Below are 24,356 nucleotides of genomic sequence, written 5' to 3' on the forward strand. Positions count from 1 at the left end.
CAGGGCCATTTTGTGTGGTTGTTGTGGATATTGGTATCTCACATAAGCGCTTTGGCACTGGGGTTGATTTACTAAAACTAGAGAGTCCAAAATCTGGTGCAGCTGTGCATAGAAACCAATCCGCTTCCAGGTTTAAGGCTAGGTTCACACTAGTGTGGGCCGTGTGTTCCGCATTTTGCTCGGGCACAGCAGCCCATCCATTTAAATGGGTTGCTGTGCCACGCGAACTGCACAAAAATGGTGCATGCACCTTTTGAAAAAACGCAGTCGCATGGAAACCGCCCAGAATGAACCAAGCCATCAATTTCACCTCATGTTGCTACAGAAAAGCATTTTCGCGGCCGGGAATCTTCTTTTCTTTCCAGGTCACAGCTTAGGGCTTGACTAACTCCGGGTCGCATTGGCGCCTAAAATTAGCGGTCTGGCGCTTGGGCTAGACTGCGGGAGGTGTCTTGTCCCCATGCAGACCCCCCCTGCAAGCGTGCAGACTACAATGCCGCACTGGCCGGTAATTGAGGCCATGGCTTTGCAGCCTGTTGGAGCGAGATGCAGCTCTTGCTCTGTATACTGAGGGCATTGCCCTTAGGTTGCTTACACTGACGGGCACTGGCACACTCTTCTGGTTGCTGGAGCTGGGACAAGCAGTCACTGATGGCCTTGAGGGCTTCCCCTGCCTGCTCCCCCTGCCGACAGCTGGGAAGAGGTTGAAGGCGTTGCGGGCGTCATCTGGCCCCCTTTCCATAACCGTGAGCGGACGGAGTGTGGGGCAGCTGGTTGGAAAGGCTTCAGTTTCATTTACACATCCCCCTCCCCCAAAAGATGGAAGCAGTTTTCCATTCATTATTTTTTATTGTTTTTCATTATAATTTTTCTTTTTCATTCTCTTCAGTTTTGCACTCTCTCCCTGCCATGCTGGCTGTTCAGCCATCTTCTGTTGGACGAGCATACTGGAAAACCAGCAGCCGATCAGCGCTCTCAGCCAATGGCAGAGAGCGCTGACCGGAGTGTTCTGTGGGGGGAATGTCCCCCTGTCAGAACACAACAGTTCAGTGGGGGAGATATCTGTACTAACATTTGGATTGTTAGTACAGCAGCTCCGACCCGATTTTTAAGAGTGTGTACCAGGCTTTACATGCATATGGTGGCTAGGTGATGGACAGACTGTGATGCAGCCCTTCTGCCTGTGTCCTACTGGGGATGGTCCACATGCTCTGCTTGTCCATCTGCGGGCCCGGAACTGGAATAGCGGATGCCGCAGGGTAGAGGGGAGGGAGGAGAGCAGACACTTGTCCGCTCTCCTCCCCATCTTGTTCCTGACCCAGAAACTATGTGTATGACATCACATGAGAATCGTCTGCTGCTGCGGCCCACTAATGGTGCAAACTTTGAACTTTGAGATGGTCTCCCCCCCCCCCCCGATGGTCTTCCCCCCCCCCCCCCTCAGAGATGGTCTTTTTTTTTCCCACCCCTCAGAGATGGTCTCCCCCCCAGAGATGGTCTCCCCCCCCCTCAGAGATGGTCTCCCCCCCCCTCAGAGATGGTCTCCCCCCCCTCAGAGATGGTCTCCCCCCCCCTCAGAGATGGTCTCCCCCCCCTCAGAGATGGTCTCCCCCCCCCCTCAGAGATGGTCTCCCCCCCCCTCAGAGATGGTCTCCCCCCCCCAGAGATGGTCTCCCCCCCCCCTCAGAGATGGTCTCCCCCCCCCCTCAGAGATGGTCTCCCCCCCCCCTCAGAGATGGTCTCCCCCCCCCTCAGAGATGGTCTCCCCCCCCCCTCAGAGATGGTCTTCCCCCCCCCCCCTCAGAGATGGTCTTCCCCCCCCCTCAGAGATGGTCTTCCCCCCCCCCCTCAGAGATGGTCTTCCCCCCCCCCTCAGAGATGGTCTCCCCCCCCCCCCAGAGATGGTCTCCCCCCCCAGAGATGGTCTCCCCCCCCCTCAGAGATGGTCTCCCCCCCCCTCAGAGATGGTCTCCCCCCCCCTCAGAGATGGTCTCCCCCCCCTCAGAGATGGTCTCCCCCCCCCTCAGAGATGGTCTCCCCCCCCCTCAGAGATGGTCTCCCCCCCCCTCAGAGATGGTCCCCCCCCCCTCAGAGATGGTCCCCCCCCCCCTCAGAGATGGTCTTTCCCCCCCCCTCAGAGATGGTCTTTCCCCCCCCCCCAGAGATGGTCTTTCCCCCCCCCTCAGAGATGGTCTTTCCCCCCCCCCCAGAGATGGTCTTTCCCCCCCCCCCCCCAGAGATGGTCTTTCCCCCCCCCCCCTCAGAGATGGTCTTTCCCCCCCCCTCTCAGAGATGGTCTTTCCCCCCCCCCCCTCAGAGATGGTCTTTCCCCCCCCTCAGAGATGGTCTTCCCCCCCCCCCTCAGAGATGGTCTTCCCCCCCCCCCCCTCAGAGATGGTCTCCCCCCCCCCCCCTCAGAGATGGTCTTTCCCCCCCCCCTCAGAGATGGTCTTTCCCCCCCCCTCAGAGATGGTCTTTCCCCCCCCCCCTCAGAGATGGTCTTTCCCCCCCCCCTCAGAGATGGTCTTTCCCCCCCCCTCAGAGATGGTCTTTCCAACCCCCCCAGAGATGGTCTCCCACCCCCCCTCAGAGATGGTCTCCCCTCTCCCCCCCCCCCTCAGAGATGGTCTCCCCTCTCCCCCCCCCTCAGAGATGGTCTCCCCTCTCCCCCCCCCTCAGAGATGGTCTCCCCTCTCCCCCCCCCTCAGAGATGGTCTCCCCTCTTCCCCCCCCCTCAGAGATGGTCTCCCCTCTTCCCCCCCCCTCAGAGATGGTCTCCCCTCTCCCCCCCCCTCAGAGATGGTCTCCCCTCTCCCCTCTCCCCCCCCCCCTCAGAGATGGTCTCCCCTCTCCCCCCCCCCTCAGAGATGGTCTCCCCTCTCCCCCCCCCCCTCAGAGATGGTCTCCCCTCTCCCCCCCCCTCAGAGATGGTCTCCCCTCCCCCCCCCCCCCTCAGAGATGGTCTCCCCTCTCCCCCCCCCTCAGAGATGGTCTCCCCTCTCCCCCCCCCCCCTCAGAGATGGTCTTTTTTTTTTCCCTCCTCAGAGATGGTCTTTTTTTTTTTTCCCTCCTCAGAGATGGTCTTTTTTTTTTCCCTCCTCAGAGATGGTCTTCCCCCCACCCCAGAGATGGTCTTTTTTTTTTTTCCCCTCAGAGATGGTCTTTTTTTTTCCCCCCTCAGAGAGTGTCTCCTCCCCCCCTCCCCCTCCAGAGATGGTCTTTTTTTTTTTTTTCCCCCTCAGAGATGGTCTTTTTTTTTTTTTCCCCCCTCAGAGATGGTCTTTTTTTTTTTTCCCCCTCAGAGATGGTCTTTTTTTTTTTTTTCCCCCCTCAGAGATGGTCTTTTTTTTTTTTCCCCCTCAGAGATGGTCTTTTTTTTTCCCCCCTCAGAGATGATCTTCCCCCAGCCCCCCCCCCTCAGAGATGATCTCTCTCCCCCCTCCCTCTCAGAGATGGTCTTTGTGAATTAGTGCTGCCGGGACCTTGAAGAAAGAGACATATCCAAAAAGCTTGTCCTGAAAAATTGGATGTTAGTGCAAATAAAAAAGTATCAGACCCCTTTCACAATGCCGCAACTTAAAAGGCACGCTATTTTACCGCAATTTTGAGGGCGTGAGTTTGCCACAATTTCAGGGAACACCAGTGTAAACTTGAGGTCTATGGACCTCAACTTGCGGGAAAGTCAGACCAAAGTAGTACAGGGACTACTTTGAAGTCGGCAGGCCTTGAAGTCACACATATATGAATGGTTATCATTGGAAATCATGGGGAACAACTTGTCATGCGACTTTGCAGACCCAAGTCGTACAAGTGTGAAAGGGGCCTTGCTTGCGGAAAGTACTCAATTATTTCTGATTTTTGGAATTCCACCCATGCATGGCCGACTTTAGAAGCTGATTGGTTTCTATACAGAGTTTCACCAGATTTTGCACTCTCCAGTTTTAGTAAATCAGCTGCGGTGTGTTTTCCCAGTCAGACATGGTGATGGAAGGTGGTGTTTAGGTGTCTTTTATAGTGGACATGGTGAGATGGAGGGCAGAGGTCATTCTTTTGTTCCAGCTTTGCAGGGCCTGCTGCTACTAATGGCTCAGCTTATGGGCCAGCTGCTCCTCGCCAGTAGGTGGTAATACTGAGGAAGCCCGTCTCTTTTTTTGACTATGTATGTGTTCATGCAAAGGGTTACTTTAGTTTAGGAAACCCTTCCTTCCCCTGTCAATCATTTCTGTCCCTTCACTCTGATTCGCCAGCGCGCCCTTTTCCCGCCTCTCTTTATAGCCATGCCGGGGTTTCCTGCTCCATTTCGCAGGGGTCCCCCTTTCTTCACAACCACACTACTTTTAGTGTGGGAACCTCCACGCGCCAACCCGGCCCGGGCTCTCTTTGTGGGCAGCGAGCCTCCCCGCTAGCCACGCCCTCAACAATGTGTTGTTCATTGCTATTGGCAGTCCATCGCGATCTATTACAATTCCGGCCCGCCTACGGAAATCTTCTTGCACGATTATTGGTTAACAGGCATGTCAGTCACGCCGTTGTGCTGCCCATCAAGCGCTGAAGGGCGAATGAGCTTCCGAAGTTCTTAGGATAATTGATGTGATTGGTCCGGGAGGCTTATCAGGTTGGGTTGTACGCCTGGTATATGTAGCCGGCAGCTGAGCACGCCGTTGCTTGTGCCGACGCTGTGAGAGGAAAATCGAGGCTGCTCCGGAGCGCATAGCCCTCCCCAAGCCGGATCTTTAGCAGGTAATTCAATTTTCTGACCGCTCGATACGCTGAAGGGGGGAGGGATGTGTGCGGGCTTCTGTAGAGCGGGCCTGGTTTCCTTTCTCCTTGAGACGACTCGCGGTGTATCCTGCGGCCTACCTGCCGGTCTACGCCTCTACCCGGACTGCTTCTCCTTATACCCGCCTTACTGTGTGTGCGGTGACCGAGCCAACCCACTAGGGGAATGGGAATGTTATAGGGGGGCTCCATTGGGGGTTATCAGGCTGGGTCTTCATTGTGACTGGAACCGTGGGCCATCCTCCCATTAATAGGGGGGCTCCTCATCTGTACATTGTCTTTATAGGGAATGGGAAGCTGAGACTACCAGACCTCCCCAAATAGGCCCCAACCACATTTTGCAAACACGTTTTTTGTTTTGTGTGACAACATAAGCTGCCCTACGCGCCACAAAACGCACCACAGAAGCTCATGTGCCTTTTTTCAGTGCAGATCCTGGCGCATACGTTGCACCGCAAGCGCAACATGGGGTTTTATTTCTTTTTGCGTGTTCCAGAAACGCACAAATGTGAATGCAGCCTTGACGTGAGCTCTGCGAATCTCATGTCCCCCCCCCCCCCAGATGTGGGTACATTATTTTAGACTTCTTGTTCTCTATGAAGGGTTCTCAGAAAAAAAAAGTGTGTATATAAAGTGGACTGTGCTGGGTTCAGTAAGGGTTAGAACCCATCAAGTTTTTGAGATGTTCCCCCATGAGGGAGATTTACTATTTTCTTGAGGCCTGTTTACACCCCTGTGCCATGGTAATGTTCCATGCACAGAGAAGGTGATCCTTATTATGGTACCCCCTCCCACACCTGAGTTGAAGTGCACTACCATACGCTGTGCTAGCAAAAATGCAGAAGGCACAAAGAGCGCTGGGGCTTTAGGTTCCCACACTAAAAGTAGTGTGGTTGAGAAGAAAGGCGGACCCCTGCGAAATGCATCATTTAAGCAGTCTATTCAAATGCACAATGGCGGACTTTCCATGTGAATGGGAGGTCTGCTTTCCTGCCACCCATACAAAAAATAACTACAAAAAGATCTTATGGCCCTTTCACACTGGGCGGTTTGCAGGCGCTATTGCGCTAAAAGCGCCTGCAAACCGACCCAAAACAGGCGCTGCTGTCTCTCCAGTGTGAAAGCCCAGAGGGCTTTCACACTGGAGCGGTGCGCTAGCAGGACAGGAAAAAAAAGTCCCGCTAGCAGCATCTTCGGAGCGGTGTGTATACCGCTCCTGCCCATTGAAATCAGTGGGACAATGCGGCTATACCGCCGGCAAAGCGCCTCTGTAGAGGCGCTTTGCTGTGGTTTTTAACCCTTTCTTGGCCTCTAGCGGGGGGGGGTAAAACCGCCCCGCTAGCGGCCGAATACCGACGGTAAAGCGCAGCTTACAATAGCGGCATTTTACCGCCGACCCCGCCCCAGTGTGAAAGGGCCTTTAGACCAGTGATGGCGAACCTTGGCACTCCAGATGTTTTGGAACTACATTTCCCATTAAGCTCATACACTCTGCAGTGTAGTTGAGCATCATGGGAAAGGTAGTTCCAAAACATCTGGGGTGCCAAGGTTTGCCATCACTGCCTTAGTCAATCTTCACCTTAAAGCGGAGCTCCGCCCAAAAGAGGAAATTCCACTTTTAAGTCCTCCTCCCCAGCTCCTGTTTGTGAAACAGCTTTTGGGGAGGATGGGGGGAGCGATTACCCAGTTTTAACAGGTATCTGCTTCCACTTCGTTCGGGTCGCCTTAAAGAGGAGTTCCACCCAAGGTCCAGTCAAAAAAAAAAAAATTTAAAGTCAGCAGCTACAAATACTGCAGCTGCTGACTTTTAATTGGACACTTACCTGTCCCAGGGTCCAGCTATGCGGGGGATCGAAGCCCCGCTCGTCTCCCCCTCCGTTCAGCGGCGCCGGCATTGCAACTGTGGGCGCCGGGCTCTGGCTTCACAGCCTGGCACCCACTGCGCATGCGCGAGCGGCGCCTCACACCGTGATTGGCCGCTCAGTCACCTGGGACCTGTAATGGGTCCCAGATGATTGACAGGAGGGAGGGAGCAGATCTGAGCCCTTCCTGTGCCAAGGGGGAAGTGATGTCACCAGCCCAGGCACTGGAAGAGGCAGACTACGAGGGACCACCTAGCAACAGGCATTTAGAGGTAAGTAAAAAAAATATCCAAATTTTTTTTGTATGGGTGGAACCCCACTTTAAGTCAGTGATGGCAAGCCTTGGTCCGCCCAGATGTTTTGGAATTACATTTCCCATGATGCTCCATTACACTGCAGAATGCATGAGCATCATGGGAAATGTAGTTCCAAAACATCTGGGGGTGCCAAGGTTCGCCATCACTACTTTGGGTGATTGGAAGTTCTTCTCCACCCCCTCCCTGAAGTCCTCTGGGACATATGACGGTCCCAAAAGACTTAAGGACCAGTCACAGAGCACATCACCACTCACGCGTGGGCACCCTCCTGTGAGCCTGTGTTCACACATATGCAAACAGACATATGTGTGCATGGACACATAAGATAACATACTGGGGAGTTTATTGTCTGTAGAAAAAAATGCCTGAAACCAAAAACAGCTGTAAAAATGGTCAGTGTGTATGAGGCCGCAAAGTCAACAGCTGCACTTTTTGTAGCTGCTGACTTTTAATAAACACAAAAATGACTGGACCTCCACTTAAAGACAAGCTAGCAGCTACAAATACTGTAGCTATTGACTTTAATAAAAGCACCCTTGCCTGTCCAGGGATCCAGCGTTGTCCTCGCCTTAGCACCCTTTTTAAAGCAGGGTGTTAAAAATCCTGCTTGGTGCATATTTGTTCAGCACCTCCCCATTGAAATAGATTGAAAATGCAACAAGAACGGATCAAGAACACAACTCGTATTGTGTTTTTGATGCATTTTTTTTGAGTCACATGACCTAAGAAAAACGCCATTAGCAGCACAGCAAAATCGCAGGCATTTTCGGCAGCAGTTATCACCATCTTTTTTTGCTTTTGTCTCAATGCTTAAAACCCTATTTTCGGCGGCCGGTTATTTTGGTGCATCACTACTGGCAACCATTATTTCCAGGACATAGTGGACAGGTGGTGATGGGGAAATGCTTTCAGTGAGGAAACTTGTTTGTGTGACATCTAGGAAGGGGGCATCTAAGGCTTTGGGACAGGAAATGAAGGAGGTCAACCGAACAGGACTCATGCAGCAAAAGTGAAACTGACGGCATTCCAACCCTTTCTTGCACTGTCTGAGGCATATAGAGGTCAGTGTTCCCTGCAGCCACCCATGCATTATGTCACCTCATCAGAATGATCTTGATGTGGGTGTACATTTAAAAAAAATTAAATAAACATGTCATACCTGCTCCATGCAGTTGGTTTTGCACAAGAGCAGCCCAGATCCTCCTCTTCTCAGATCCCTCTGCGCTGCTCCTGGCCCCTCCCTCCTATCTAGTGCCCCCACAGCCAACAGCTTGCTATGGGGGCATCCGAGCAGAGTCACAGCTTTGTGTATCTATTCAGACACTAATCCAGCCCTCTCTCCCCCCTGATTGGCTAACTGACTTTGACAGCCAATGGCACCTCTGCTTTGTCTCAGCCAATCAGGAGGCGAGTCCCAGACAGCTGAGACACTCGTGGACATTGCTGAAGAGAAATGGGGCACAGGTAAGTAATTTGGGGGAGCTGGGGAGGCTGCTACACAGGTTTTTTTGCTTCATGCATAGAATGCATGAAGATAAATCTTTTGCCTTTACAACACAATTTAATACTGTATAAACATTTAATCAATATTGATTGTTTAACCACTTCAATACAGGGCACTTGCACCTCTTCCCGCCCAGGCAAATTTTCAGTGCTGTCACATTTTGAATGACAATTGCGCGGTCATGCAACACTGTACCCATATGACATTTTTTATTTTTAAAGCCAATAGAGCTTTTGTTTGGCGGTATTTATTCACCACTGGGTTTTTAATTTTTTTGCTAATTCAATGAAAAAAGATGGAAAATTGCGAAGAATTTTTTTTTTTTTTCCTTAGTTTGTTATAAAATTTTGCAAATAAGTAATTTTTCTTCACTGATGACCAGGCCACTGATGATCAGTGTTAATGATGTGCTGACAGTCTTTCCAGTTATCGGCTTTCCTTTCCTCCCACAGACACTGTACAGAAAGGACTTCAGATAACCAGCCAGTCTGTTTACATTGTGATCAGCTGTGATTGGACACAGTTAATCACCTGGTAAAGGGCTGCTGTAATTGGCCCTTTACTCAAATCTGTGATCAGCTGTGTCCGGTCACAGTGCCCCCGATGCGCACACACCGCAGGGGCTGGGTTTTTGAAAGGATGTCTAAAGACACCCTCCCAGAACTGGACGGCCGCGCTGTAGCGTCTTTTGGCTATAGCATGGTCAAGAAGTAGTTAAAGCGCCATTCAAACCAAAAATTTAAGCTATTGCAGCTTACCAATTATTAGATGGGGTGGTTGCAATATTGTATTTTTTAGGCTTTTTTTTCACTGGGTGATCTGGCCAGTAATGTCTCACCTGTATTAGAGTGCCTCTGCTCTGGATGGAGTAGTGCAGGGGGCACATTTGCACAGCAGCATTGTTAAAGTGGATCTCTGCTTGTTCTCACCCTCCACTGCCACATTTGGCACTTTTTTGGGGGGAGGGGCAAAGCGGGTACCTTCTGGGTAAGATGTTGTGGCGATTTACGAGTATGTTTGTTTGGACCGTGTCATCCTTAACACTAACTAATTGAAGCTTAACTACAGCAGCAGTGTTTTTTTTTTTTTTTTTTCTTTCTTTCGGGATCAGGTTTTACATGAATAAACAAAACCTGACTATTGTTGTAAGCACCCCTGTCAGTAGTAAATAATTTGTCTCAACTGATAAATCTGCAGGACAGCTTGTTTTGAAAAGCTGATGTGTACTGGTCAGAAATCACCAGGTGAGAATTAACAAAAGAGCCTGAAAAGGAAAACTAATGCAGCGCTTTACATATACATTGTACGTTAGGTGCTGCAGTTTTTAAGGCATTATTGGCCAGGCAACCAGAATCGTTTCAGTCTTTTGGCGAAGATCAAGCATGGTATTTGTTCTTATTGTGCAGTAGGGGTGCTCCACCTCTGCTTTTTGGAAGGATTTGCCATCTGTATAGTATCCCTACTAGTATGATGGTGGGTGGGGGCTGAGGGACTTTTCCCATGAGATGGAATCCAAATTAACCTCCCATCTGTTAAGCTGGGGGTCAGGAACTGCCCTAGTGGGCAGGGTTTTGGGGGTCCAAGTGCCCCTGGTTTTGAGCAGTGCTACCTTGTCTGGTCAAGGGATAGGAAGACACAGTCTTTAGTGTCAAGTGGTAACATGGGGGTGTTGTTAGTATCCGGCCAAACTGAGTGATCAGGGGAGAAGGGCCTTGTTAGGGAGGTGACCAAGAACCCTATGGCCACTCTGACAGAGCTCCAGCCTTTCTCTGTGGAGAGAGGATAACCTTCCAGAAGAACAACCATCTCTGCATCACTCCACCTATCATGCCTGTATGGGAGAGTGGCCAGACATCAGTAAAATGCACACGGCAGCCCACCTGGAGTTTGCCAAAAGGCACCTGAAGGACTCTGACCGTGAGAAACAAAATTTTCTGGTCTCATGAAACGAAGATTGGACTCATTGGCCTGAATGGCAAGCGTCATGTCTGGAGGAAACCAGGCACCACTCATCACCTGGCCAATGCCATTCCTACAGTGAAGCATGGTGGTGGCAGCATCGTGCTGTGGGATGTTTTTCAGCGGCAGGAACTGGGAGATCAGTCAGGGATCGAGGGAAATATAAATGAAGCAATCTTTATTGAAAACTTGCTCCAGAGTGCTCTGGACTTCAGACTGGGGCAATGGTTTATCTTCCAACAGGACAACAACCCTAAGCACTCAGCCAAAATGACAAAGGAGTGGCTACAGGACTATTCTGTGAATGTCCTTGAGTGGCCCAGACTTGAACCTGATTGAACATCTCAGGAGAGATCTGAAAATGGCTGTGCACTGACGCTCCCCATCCAACCTGATGGTGCTTGAGAGGTCGTGCAAAGAAGAATGGGGGAAACTGCTCAAAAATAGGTGTGCCAAGCTTATTTAAAAAAGACTTGAGGCTGTAACTGGTGCCAAAGGTGCTTCAACAAAAAACTGAAAGAAGGTTGTGAATACTTATGTACATAGGCTTTTCTTTCGTTTTTATTTTTATTTATAAATTTGCAGATTTCAAACTTTTTTCCACTTTGACATTATGGGGTATTGTTTATAGAATTTTGAGGAAAGTAATTTAATCCATTTTGGAGTAAGGCTGTAATATAACAAAATGCAGAAAAAGTGAAGCACTGTAAATACTTTGCGAATGCGCTGTACGTGAGCACGGGGCAATAAGGTCCCTTTAAAAAAAACTAACTTTTTTTTTTTTTTTATCGAACTTTATTTATCTTACAAGGGATGAACAACCTCAACATTACAGGTCCTATTTATGGAGAGCTCTGGGGTCTATTCGACTCAAAATCTCTTCTCTGGCCTCCAATGCTGCCGATCAGACACAGGTCAGAGAACCGAAACAGGAAGTGACGAAGTCCTTGCATCTTCTGTTTCTGACATCACACAGTGGGAGGAGGAACATCTGTTCCTCTCACTGTGTGCCTAGAGCTGGATGCTGCTGGTCACATCCCTATTGGGCTCTCCGATTGCACAGGAAAGCCTGGTTACAGCGGCGAGAGGGGGGTTGGACCCCCTTCTACCTGTAAAATCAGCAGCTCGTTAGCCACTCGGATTACTTTTACTGTGTGCAGAATCGCTGGCCCTAAAAGAGGAAGCAGCAGTGATGACCAAGATATCACCCTTCCTGTCCGAGAACCTTTATAAACGTATGTCGGACAAGACGTGGTTAAAGCACACTAGCCCCTGGTTCACACTATAAATGCACTAGGCATTCCTGTGCGATTCAGTGTGGTGCGATTTGAGTCCATTCATTTTGAATAGGTTCAGATCGCAGCAAAAGTAGTGTAAGCATTTAAAGTGTTTACTTTTATAATGTACCTGCTTTGTGCACTGGTTTTGCACAGGGCAGCCAGGATTCTCCTCTTCTTGGGTCCCTCTTCGCTGCTCCTGGCCCCTCCCTCCTGTCGAATGCCCCCACCGCAAGCAGCTTGCTATAGCAACACCCGAGCTGAGCTGCAGCTCCGTCTAATTATTCAGAAATGGAGCTGCGGTTTGGCCCTCTCCCCTCTCTCCTGATTGGCTTACTGAGTTTGACAGGGGCAGGAGCCAATGGCGCTGCTGCTGTGTCTCAGCCAATTAGGAGGGAGAGTCCCGGACTACCAAGGTTCTTGTGGACATCACTGGATAGGGAGGGGTCTCAGGTAAGTATTAGGGGGGCTGCTGTACACAGAAGGATTTTTATCTTAGGCCCCTTCCACACTGGGGCGGTTTGCAGGTGCTATTGCGCTAATAGTGCCTGCAAACTGACCCGAAACAGCCGCTGCTGTCTCTCCAGTGTGAAAGCCCTCAGTGGTGCGCTAGCAGGATGGGAAAAAAAGTCCTACTAGCAGCATCTTCGGAGCGGGGAAGGAGCGGTGTATACACCGCTCCTGCCCATTGAAATCAATGGGACAGCACGGCTATACCGCTGGCAAAGCGCCTCTACAGAAGCGCTTTGCAGTGGTTTTTAACCCTTTCTCGGCCGCTAGCAGGGGCTAAAATTACCCCGCTAGCGGCCGAATACAGACGGTAAAGCGCCACTAACAATAGCGGCGCTTTACCACCGACGTTGCCCCCACCCCAGTGTGAAAGGGACCTTGATGCATGAAGATAAAAAAATATCTGCTTTTACAACCCCTTTAATTTTGAAAACTCACTGCATCCGCATTGCATAGTATTTTTGTGCGATACAGATGTTTTTTGCTTCTTTTGAGGTTTTAACTTATTGACACCCACTGCAGATCCCAAATGCACGGAGTGCAGTGTTTCCTGCACTGTGTTCTACTGTGAACCTAGCCCAAATGATCTAATGAATACAGAGCTATAATTGTGTCTTTGTCTATCTGCCAGGAGTTATGCTTTAATCCTGTAAATCTTGGGGTAGTATTTTGTAGTACAAAGGGATGTGCATCCCAAATTATAAAGGGCTATTAAGGCCTCATGCGCACACAGGGCGTTTATTTAACTCTCCTAGAGCCAGCAGTGTTTTGGTAGAAAATAATGCATGACGCTTGTAAAAGAGTCTAATGCTTTTACAAGCGTTTAGGCTAGGGGTGCACCGAATGAAAATTTTGGTTTCAAACGAAAATGACAGTTTTAAAAAAAAAATATATATATATATATATATATATATATATATATATATATATATATTTTTTTTAAAACTGTCATTTTCGTTTGAAACCAAAATTTTCATTCGGTGCACCCCTAGCCTAAACGCTTGTAAAAGCATTAGACTCTTTTACAAGCGTCATGCATTATTTTCTACCAAAACACTGCTGGCTCTAGGAGAGTTAAATAAACGCCCTGTGTGCGCATGAGGCCTTAATAGCCCTTTATAATTTGGGATGCACATCCCTTTGTACTACAAAATACTACCCCAAGATTTACAGGATTAAAGCATAACTCCTGGCAGATAGACAAAGACACAATTATAGCTCTGTATTCATTAGATCATTTGGGCTAGGTTCACAGTAGAACACAGTGCAGGAAACACTGCACTCCGTGCATTTTTTTATATATAATTGTAGTCTATTTGACTTTAATATCATCAATTTTAAATTAATATGAATTTATTATTGGCACTTTTTTATTGCAAGAAAAGCTGAAGAAAAATGCAGTCTCTAACCATCTCTTGTATCATCATGTCCTCAGTCTCTGACTGTTTTCATCCGATCCCTCCATAGGCAGCAGCGGCGCCTGACAAGCCCCTCCCCGCTCAGTGAGCAGAGAGGGACCTGTCATCCGCCGGCTCAGCAGAGATCAACGGAGAGATCTCCCGCTGAGCCGGCGGACTCCGTGGAAACTGAGTCCGCCTTGTGTGAATGAGGCCTAACATGCATGGGAGTTTAGAGGCAGGGAAATGCCTGACGCCCCTAGGAGCAGCTGTAAAAACATCCAGTGATCATGAGGCCTTAGTATGCAAGCGGAATTAACTTCTACTGACCTTTTTCCACTTTCAGGACCTACACTATACAGGTGCATCTCATAAAATTTGAATATCTTCAAAAAGTTAATTTTATTTCAGTAATTCAATTCAAAAAGTGAAACCAAAATACGTTTTGTATAGATGCGTTACACACTGATATATTTCAAGCATTTTTTTTTCTTTTAATTCTGATTATGGCTTACAGCTATTGAAAACCCCAAATTCAGTATCGGAAAATCAGAATATTACATAGGACCTATTAAAAAAAAAAAAAAAAAAAAAAAAAAGGACTTTTAATACAGAAATATTGGCTTACTAAAGCATGTCCATGTACAGTATAGTATGCACTCAATATTTGGACGGGGGCTCGTTTTTGTATGATTTATGGCATCAATGTGGCATGGATGTGATCAGCCTGTGGCACTGCTAAGGTGTTATGGAAGTCCAGATTGCTTTTAATAGCGGCTTTCAGCTTGTCTGCATTGTTGGGTCTGGTGTCTCATCTTCCTCTTGACAATACCCCACAGATTCTCTATGGGGTTTAGGTCAGGCAAGTTTGCTGGCCAATCAAGCGCAGTGATACCATGAGCCTTAAACCAGGTATTGGTACTTTTGACAGTGTGGGCTGGTGCCAAGTCCTGCTGGAAAATGAAACCAGCATCTCGCTAAAGCTGGTCAGCAGAGGGAAGCATGAAGTGCTCTAGAATTTCCTGGCAGAGGGCTGTGCTGACTTTGGCCTTGATAAAATACAGTGGACCAACACCAGCAGATGACATGGCTTCTCAAATCATCACTGACTGAAAACTTCACACTGGACCTCATGCAACTTGAATTCTGTGCCTCTCCAGACTCTGGGACCTTGATTTCCAAATGAAATGCAACATTTTCCACAGTGCGTGATGATTAGAGAAGCCATGTCATCTGCTGGTGATGGTCCACTGTGTTTTATCAAGTCCAAAGTCAGCGCAGCCCTCTACCAGGAAATTCTAGAGCACTTCATGCTTCAATCTGCTGAAAAGCTTTGTGGAGATGCTGATTTCATTTTCCAGCAGGACTTGGCACCTGCCCACACTGCCAAATGTACCAATACCTGGTTTAATGATCATGGTATCACTGTGCTTGATTGGTCAGCAAACTCGCCTGACCTAAACCCCATAGAGAATCTGTGGAGTATTGTCAAGAAGATGAGACACCAGACCCAACAATGCAGATGAGCTGAAGGCCACTATCAAAGCAACCTGGGCTTCCATAACAACTCGGCAGCGACACAGGCTGATTGCCTCCATGCCACGCCGCACTGATGCAGTAATTTATGCAAAAGGAGCCCCGACCAAGTATTGAATGCATACTATACTGTACATGGACATGTTTTTTAGTAAGCCAACATTTCTGTATTTATTTTTTTTATTGGTCTTATGTAATAAACAAATTTTCTGAGATACTGAATTTGGGGTTTTCACTAGCTGTAATCTATTATCAAAATTAAAAGAAGGAAATGCTTGAAATATATCTGTGTGTAACGCATCTATATAAAATATTTTAGTTTCACTTTTTGAATTGCATTACTGAAACAACTTTTTGATCTTCCAATTTTATGAGATGCACCTGTATATTGGCCAATGTGCTTCAAGGCTTTTTAAAAAAACACCTACTTCTAATCTAATCTTCTAACTTGATGTTCATTAGCGACCTGCTTTTGCGCTTTCTTTTTCTCCTGGTAGCAGCTCATAGAAATTTGAGAACAAGTTATTTCCAGTTGCCATAAATAGCATGTCCTTCTGTAGATAGACTTTCAGTTGTAGCATGTTTCACTCTAGCCTGCATTTGCTCTCCTGTGGTTTGATTTAAAGTGGTTGTAAACCCTTACAGACCACTTTTTGCTACAGGTAAGCCTATAATAAGGCTTACCTGTAGCTACCCAGGATATCTCCTAAACCTGCACTGTTAAGGAGATATTCCCTGTATTTGCATGTGCCGACGTCTTCAGCACATGCGCACTGACACAAATTGAAGCATTGGCACGTACGTGCCGTTGCCTCAGCTAGTGCGCTGTTACCGTGCGCATGCGTGGGATTGACGTTATCGTGGCCCCTGGCCAATCACAGCGCCGGAGCCGCGATACCCAGAAGTAATCCCAGGGAGTAATGTCGGCCGCCGGAGCGGTGTACAGGCACCACAACGAGGGCTTCAGTCTCAGGTGTGTATTACATAATGAGCTAGTATGCTATGCATACTAGCTCATTATGCCTTTCTTTCTGCTATGCATACTAGCTCATTATGCCTTTCTTTCTGCTATGCATACTAGCTCATTATGCCTTTCTTTCTGCTATGCATACTAGCTCATTATGCCTTTCTTTCTGCTATGCATACTAGCTCATTATGCCTTTCTTTCTGCTATGCATACTAGCTCATTATGCCTTTCTTTCTGCTATGCATACTAGCTCATTATGCCTTTCTTTCTGCTATGCATACTAGCTCATTATGCCTTTCTTTCTGCTATGCATACTAGCTCATTATGCCTTTCTTTGTCTTGCGGGTGTTATTTTTTTTAAAGTGAGTTTACACCCACTTTAAGATTGTGTTGGAAAATAGACCATTTAAGGCTTTCCTTGTTTTAACAGATTAACTCCAGATAACCATCAGGCAATGCATTTTTTTTTTGTCTGTACTAGAAATGACTTCACCAAAAAATGTGCTGTTGATACAGACTGTAATGTTCTTTGCTTACCTTATTGACCAATGTGTTGTCTGCATGGTCACTAAAGGATAAGTGCACTTATGGAAAATAAAGTATCATACAGCAAAAAAGACTCATAAGTTACTGTTCATGACTCTTGCATCCTTCTGATATAGCAAGGCTTTGTTTGGGCTACCAGAGCTGTGACCTAGAAGAAAATGTAGGGAGATATCCATCATGCATACTTGATACATTCATACATACATTCATTCATACATACATAAAAATCACTTGGAGTTAATGGGGGCTGGTCACTGCATGGTGGTTTCATGAGGAAGCGTTGTCCGGCAACTTCTGTTTATGGCAACTGGCTGTATCCACAGAAGCTTTTATAATTGTCCCACAGTGTGAATATTTATAGAATGTCACAGCGTCAAAAAAACGCAGTGCTTATTTTTTGTGAACTTTTGCCTACCTCGGGTTAGGATGTGCCAACTCTAGAGTAAAAACAGATGGCAAGTGCTACAGTAGAAGCAGGTGCAGTCTTATAACAGATTGTAGCTTGTGTCTTGCCTTCCATAACACAGACATTCAGTCCTGTAAGGAATACTTTGGCTGTGTGATTTATGGTTTTAGGGGGCATGGCTTGCTTCAAGAGCTGTAGATATTCCCTACACATAGCCCAAGGCGAAAGCAGCTTTTGAATGACTTGGGATCTCAGTAAATCACTAATACAATTCTTGAACAAACTTATTGTGATGTTGGTTAGAGTGTAGTGTGTGTTTTCCCCTTTTTTTTTTTTTTTTTTTTTTACGTCTTAACAGGTAGTGTGGTTATCAAGCATTAGCCTGTTGGTAGCCAGCTGGGTTGTTTGACAGAGACTGCATCTAGTTTGGTCTACACTTTGCTTCTACAAATGTTGAGCAGATTTAAGTTGATCTGTTTTACAAGAACTCTATGCACTTAGCAAGCACTTTTTGTCTTTGTTTGTGGTCGATGGTTGCATTCATTATTCATGCATCTGCCATAGCACGATCTAAAGCTCCTCTATGGAAATGGCGGTTTAAAAATGGTTTTATTTTTTTTTCACTAAAATAAAAAGATGTTAGATCGGTCACATAACTCTTCTTCTGGCTTCCCCTGTCCATACTTTCCACTCTGCCTCCTTTTTACACGTGCCCCTAGAGCTGCACGATTCTGGCATAAATGAGAATCACAATTTTTTTTGGTTAGAAAAAAAAATCATGATATTCTCACGACGTAAAATCTTTCACATCATGCAAATAAAATTAGGCTGACTTTACTGGTTTGTTTTTTTTTTTTTGTTTGTTTTTTTTATTTATTAAAGTAATTTTTTCCCCAAAAATTGCATTTGAAAGACCGCTGCGCAAATGTAGTGTATTATAAAATATTGCAACAACCACCATTTTATTCTCTAGGGTCTCTACTTTAAAAAAATCTATATATAATGTTTGGGGGTTCTAAGTAATTTTCTAGCAAAAAAAAAAAAAAAAAAGATTTTAACTTGAAACCAACAAATGTCAGAGCATCCAATGGTCAGGTCAGAGCATTTCAATGGGCAGGTCATTTTGGGAGCGCTGTATGCTGCGCTCCCAAACACCCCTGAAGACTTTTTCCTAACATCTTGCAAGCGCACCACCCCAGTGTGAAAAGTCACACTCAAATGAATGGGAATCGCTTTACAGGCGCTATTTCTAGTGCTAAAACGCCTGAAAACAGTCTCGGTGTGAAAGGGGTCTAAAAGTCTTGTACTATGCTGTCTAGCCTGCCCACATCAGGTTTGATTTTAAACTGTGATAGGTGGGCAAACACTGGTGGACTGAATATTCTACTTTTTTTAGGTAATGATGCTAGTGCAGAGACGCCCCTGCAGGAACTCAAAGCTACCAGACCATCAATGTTACTGTTAAAGGATATATGGTTTTGATCTTTTATGTCTTTTTTTTTTTTTTTTTTTTTTTTTTTTCTTTTCTTACAGATTTCAGTTGACCAAAGAAATGGTGATGGAGAAGCCAAGTCCCCTGCTTGTCGGGCGGGAGTTTGTGAGGCAATATTATACCCTCCTTAACCAAGCACCAGACTTTTTGCATAGGTAGGTCTTGTGTTATTTAGGCTTCCTCATACAGGTGTGTGGGCAAGTCACACCTTGATGGCTATCACTAAAGCAAATGTCCCCAATAGAAAAACTTCTACTTCTGTTTCCACTGAAAACTGTAAATATGTAGCTTTTCCCTTTGTCTTCAGCTGGACAGAAACAGTGTGCATCCTCCCCTGATGATACAAATGACAGTATAAGGACTTGACATAAGTTCTGAGTCTTCCCTGATGTACAGACACTAATTGGGTAGGGGGGATGGGTTGGCTGGCGTTCTAGTTTAAGGGTTTTAATAAAGGCTGTTTTTCTTGCTCTCAAGCAGTTTTTACCTCACTGACAGTCTCCTTTTTTTTTAAAAAAAAAACAATGTTTTTTTTTCAAAAGGTTGAAATATGTGCATGAAACAGTTTTCGTTATTGTTTTGTTAGGTTCTATGGCAAAAGTTCTTCCTACGTTCATGGTGGCTTGGACACCAATGGGAAACCAGCAGATGCTGTCTATGGGCAAGCTGTAAGTACTATATAAATTGATATAGTTCTATACAGGGAGAGGCGAATATTATTTTCTTCCTTCTTTCGTGTGCGAACACTAAAGTGTTTTCATGTTCTACAGGACATCCATAAAAAAGTAATGTCCTTGAATTTTAAGGACTGTCGAACAAAGATCCGCCATGTTGATGCCCATGCCACTCTTAATGATGGGGTCGTGGTACAAGTCATGGGAGAGCTGTCCAACAACCGACAACCTATGCGGCGCTTTATGCAGACCTTTGTTTTGGCACCAGAGGTAAATAACCTGCCTTACAGCACTATTTTACTACGTTTGGTATGTGAAACTGTTAAAATTGTTTGTTCTCACTCCCTGTTTTCTTTTCCAAGGTATTTCAGTCTGATGTTGGAGCATCCTCTGTACTGGAAATCAGATGGCAATAGCTTTAGTCAAAGGGAGGGTTCTAATTTCCAATTGGCTTGCTCCCTTCTAATTTACAACAGATTTCTTGTTGCATAATAATCTTTATGCAGCTTTAATATACACAGATGTTGCTAAATCACATAAAGAGTGCCTGTGACTACCTACCTGTCTTGTTTGTGTGCCCCGTGGGATAATCCTTATAGCTGTCAGCTTTCCCTTTTGAATGCCTGTGAAAATGCTGGCTAATGTGTTCTTATTCTAGTATTGCCCCTCACTTGAACCCAGAGAAGCTGTTACCACATACCTTGTAAAATAAGAGGTTACAGTGTAAATGCAGCAGCTATCCAAAAGGGGTTTCTTAGAAATATGGGTTTATCACTTTATCCCCAGGCCAATTCTGACTTTTGCCTACATGTTCAAATCTGAATTATTATTTTTTTTTTTTTTTTTTAATGTTTTTTTTAACACAATTTTTTGGGGAAAAATACACTTTAATGAATAGTGGACGCAAGCACAATAGAATACCCAATTTTATTGTAAAATAAAATGTTATGTAATTAAAAGCCAAACATGACTCTTGTTATAGTTGCGTGTGCCCTTAGCGACCAAAACTACGGTACATTAAATGTATCCATTGGCGATGCTTTAAAAGCCTTTTCAGGTTACACAGGAGTTCTGGTCCTGGAATTATTGCTCTCACTTTGACGTTTGCAGTGATACCTCATGTGTGGTGTGACCACTGTTTACATATGTTTGTGGGGGGGGTCAGGAAAGCCTTTTTTTTTTTTTTTTTTTTTTTTTTTCATTTATACCTGTTAATTGACTTTATTGCTATCACAAGGAATGAACAACATCCCTTGTGATAGCATGGGCCATGACAGGCTCTCTTTATGGAGACATCTGGAGCCTATGAGACCCCATCTCTCTCAGGCCTTTAAAAGCAGTCGATTAAACTGCTTGCTGTACAAACCTGTAACGGCTTATAAATAAACAAACGATAAGTGACTAAATCATTGTCGCTTCTTTTTTCTGATCTCAGAGGGAGGATCGTTCCATTCCTCTCTCTGTTATGTGCAGCTGATGCGTCCCAGCTCCGCGATGGGATGGGAGAGCCCAGGAAAAGCGACAGCAACCGGTTCGGATCACTTTTAATTAGAGAATTCCTGGCAGAAAAAAAAATGGTCCCGTGACCATGATTGTAACCGTGACCATGATCCCAATTTATAACCACCTCAATACAAGGCTGTGTGTGTGTGTATAATCTCTATCTATCTCTCTCTCTCTGTATTGTAGTTATCAGGTAAACTTGAGCACTCTTTAGCCGAGTTCCTGGTTTCCTGGAAAATGTCAGTAGTTCACGCAAGTTTCACATTTTGGTGATTGTGACTTTTTTTCCTTTTTTTAGGGTTCTGTGGCAAACAAATTTTACGTCCACAATGACATATTCCGTTATCAAGATGAAGTTTTTGGTGACTCTGATACAGAACCCCCAGAAGGTATGTAGTTTCTAATTCCTTCCCATGACATTCAAGAGTTGTGCTCATAAGTTTACATACCCTGCCAGAATTTGATTTCTTAACCATTTTTCAGAGAATATGAACACAAACTTTTCTTTCACTCATGGTCAGTGTTTGGCTGAAGTCATTTATTATCAATGAACTGTTGAGCTTTTTAAATCATAATCACAACAGAAACTACCCAAATGATCCTGATCAAAAGTTTACATACCCCAGTTCTTAATACCGTGTATTGCCCCCTTTAACATCAGTGACAGCTTGCAGTCTTTTGTGGATGAGGCTCTTTATCTTAGATGGTAAAGCTGCCCATTCCTCCTGGCAAAAAGCCTTCAGTTCCTGTAAGTTTTTGGGCTGTCTTGCATGAACTGCACATTTGAGATCTCCCCAGAGAAGCTCAATGATATTGAGGTCAGGAGACTGAGATGGCCACTCCAGAACCTTCACTTTATTCTGCTGTAGCCAATGACAGGTCGACTTGGCCTTGTGTTTTGGATCATTGTCATGTTGGAATGTCCAAGTACGTCCCATGCGCAGCTTCCTGGCTCGTGCATGCAAATGTTCCTCCATTATTTTTTGATAGCATACTGCATTCATCTTGCCATCAGTTTTAACCAAATTTCCTCTACCCTTGTAGCTCACACATGCCCAAAACATTAGCGATCCACCTCCGTACCTTTCATCATAGGCCTTGTTGACTCCTCTCCAAATGTAGCGTTTATGGTTGTGGCCAAAAAGCTCAATTTTGGTCTCATCACTCCAAATGACTTTGTGGCAGAAGGTTTGAGGCTTGTCTCTGTGCTGTTTGCCATATTGTAAGTGGGGGATACTTTGTGGCATTTGCAAAGTAATGGCTTTCTTCTGATGACTCTACCAGGCAGCCCATCTTTCTTCAAGTGCCTCCTTATTGTGCATTTTGAAACAGCTACACCACATGTTTTCAGAGAGTCCTGTATTTCATCTGAAGTTATTTGTGATTTTTTTTCTTTGCATCTGAAAAATTTTCTTGACAGTTGTGGCAAAAAATGTTGTTGGTCTACCTGACCGTGGTTTGGTTTCAACAGAACCCCACATTTTCCACTTCTTGATTAGAGTTTGAACTCTGCTGATTGGCATTCTCAATTCCTTGGATATCTTTTTATATCCCTTTCCTGGTTTATACAGTTCAATTACCTTTTCCCGCAGATCCTTGGACATGTCTTTTGCTTTCCCCATGACAGAAACTCATTGACCTTTTTACACACACACACACACACACACACACACACACACACACACACACACACACACACACACACACACACACACACTACAAGCAAACAGATCACAGGTGAGGATAGATACCTTTTTAATAGCCATTCAAACCCCTTTGTGTCAACTTGTGTGCATGTTATCAGGCCAAAATCGCCAGGGTATGTAAACTTTTGATCAGGGTCATTTGTGTAGTTTCTGTTGTGGTTATGATTTAAAAAGAGTAAACACAGTTGATAATTGGCTTCAGCCAAACACTGACCACGAGTGAAATGTTTTTGTGTTATTCATGTTGTTCATATTCCATGATATATATGGCCATGAAATCATAAATTCTGCCAGGGTATGTAAACCTATGATCACAAGTGTGTGTGTATATATATATATATATATATATATATATATATATATATATATATATATATATATTATTTTTATTCTGTAACAATGTTGTGGTCGATGTAGTATTAACTTGATTTGTGGTGATTTAACTTCTCTACCACCCCCCACCCCCCTCTCTTATCTCTGTTCTAGAATCAGATGAGGAAGTAGATGAGCCTGAGGAAAGGCAGCAGACTCCAGAAGTAGTTGCCACAGATGATGGTGCATACTATGACCAGTCTGGCAGGTGACTGTTATCTCTGCTTTATTTTGATGGAATATGTAATGCATGCACAATGTGCCCTGTAGGAATTTTTTCACAAAGTTTTACTTTAGAAGGATCTTCATTTTTAGTCATGTGCGTGTCAATTTCACATCTCAAAGTCAGTTGAGTCTTTCTGCTTTGTCAACTGAACTATATGCATTGTATATTTGTTCTAGTTTTCTTGATTTTCAGATTTGGTTCTTGCAAATAGACTTCATAGACATTGATGAACTTGTGTAATTTTACCAGAATTTCATACAACCAATCCTATTTTCAGTAACCATGACTTGGATGAACCACTGGAAGAGCAGATAGTAGAACCAGAACCAGAACCAGAGCCTGAACCTGAGCAGGATCCAGAGCCAGAGGTGGTAGAAGAAAAGTGTGAACCTGTCTCTGAGGAACCAGCCCCAGAAGAGGAAGAGGTGCTGGAAAAGAGCCCATCCCCACTTCCTGCAGACCCTGCACCAGCAGTACAGGAGGACTCTAGGGTAAATGACATTCCTATTGATTTAGACTGTCTTTTAAAAGTATTTAATAACTGGTATTAACTGTTAGCTCTCTTAACCGCCTTAGACCTTTTCCTGGGCCTCTGTGACAAGCAAAAATCTCCCACCTAGTGGTGCTGTCCCAGTGTCTGGAATCCCTCCCCACGTTGTCAAAGTTCAACCGTCACAGGTAAACTTAGACGTTTGTCACATTTTATCTTGAAATAAGACTTGCTAGTTGTCCAGTTTTACTGGATTCTTGCAGCCTTAACCCAAAAATAAAAAAAAACAGTATTTGTTAGCTGCTAAGCTGCTGGGGAGTAGAGATGGAAGTCGGGGGCTCCTTTTGGTTGCATCTCATAATGGTGGATTCTGCCACTCTAGTACCAACCACAGCAGTACCCACTCCCGTTTAAAGTTGAATGAGAGTGTTGTTCTGTGTCTTTTTTTTTTTTTTGTTTGTTTGTTTTCAGAGCAAATCTTCCAGTGGCATGTAACTATATATGTATCACTTTTCCAACTTGAGTCTGTAGTGATCCCTTGATGGTGTGGTGTGTGTGTTTTTTTTTTTTTTTTTTTTTTTGTGGTTGCAGAGCAGATATGTGACCCCAGACGGTTCTTTCACTATGGTTTCTGTTCATGTGTTTTTGACTTTCCCACCTTACACATCTAACAGTTTCTTGGGGTTGAGCAATCGCTTTCTGTCACAATGGGGCCCCAGAGTGTGAGTGTGTGTGTGCTTTTGCCATAAAAAAAAAATAGAAAAAGCCATTGCTACGGTGGGATTTGTTGCCAGTTTATCACGAACATGCAAAAAGCCAGTGATGAGCGTTTT

General features: G+C 45.4%; 1 protein-coding gene across 4 annotated transcripts in view; it reads left to right on the forward strand.

Moving 5' to 3' along the window:
* Positions 1-24,356, forward strand: part of G3BP1 (G3BP stress granule assembly factor 1) — a 258,228-nt gene that overhangs the window by 225,898 nt on the left and 7,974 nt on the right. Inside the window, exons 1-8 of one of the 4 annotated variants that reach the window (XM_073621125.1) lie at positions 4,584-4,740; positions 18,594-18,707; positions 19,139-19,220; positions 19,323-19,496; positions 21,028-21,118; positions 22,922-23,015; positions 23,311-23,524; positions 23,610-23,711. In XM_073621125.1, coding sequence (XP_073477226.1) covers positions 18,613-18,707; positions 19,139-19,220; positions 19,323-19,496; positions 21,028-21,118; positions 22,922-23,015; positions 23,311-23,524; positions 23,610-23,711 — 852 coding nt within the window. In that variant the 5' untranslated portion in view covers positions 4,584-4,740; positions 18,594-18,612. Of the gene's footprint in view, positions 1-4,583; positions 4,741-18,593; positions 18,708-19,138; positions 19,221-19,322; positions 19,497-21,027; positions 21,119-22,921; positions 23,016-23,310; positions 23,525-23,609; positions 23,712-24,356 lie in introns of those variants that run through there. The other 3 variants (XM_073621124.1, XM_073621126.1, XM_073621127.1) reach the window with 3 other exon arrangements.

This window comes from Aquarana catesbeiana, linkage group LG03 (genome assembly GCF_042186555.1).
Source record: "Aquarana catesbeiana isolate 2022-GZ linkage group LG03, ASM4218655v1, whole genome shotgun sequence".
Lineage (NCBI taxonomy): Eukaryota > Metazoa > Chordata > Amphibia > Anura > Ranidae > Aquarana > Aquarana catesbeiana.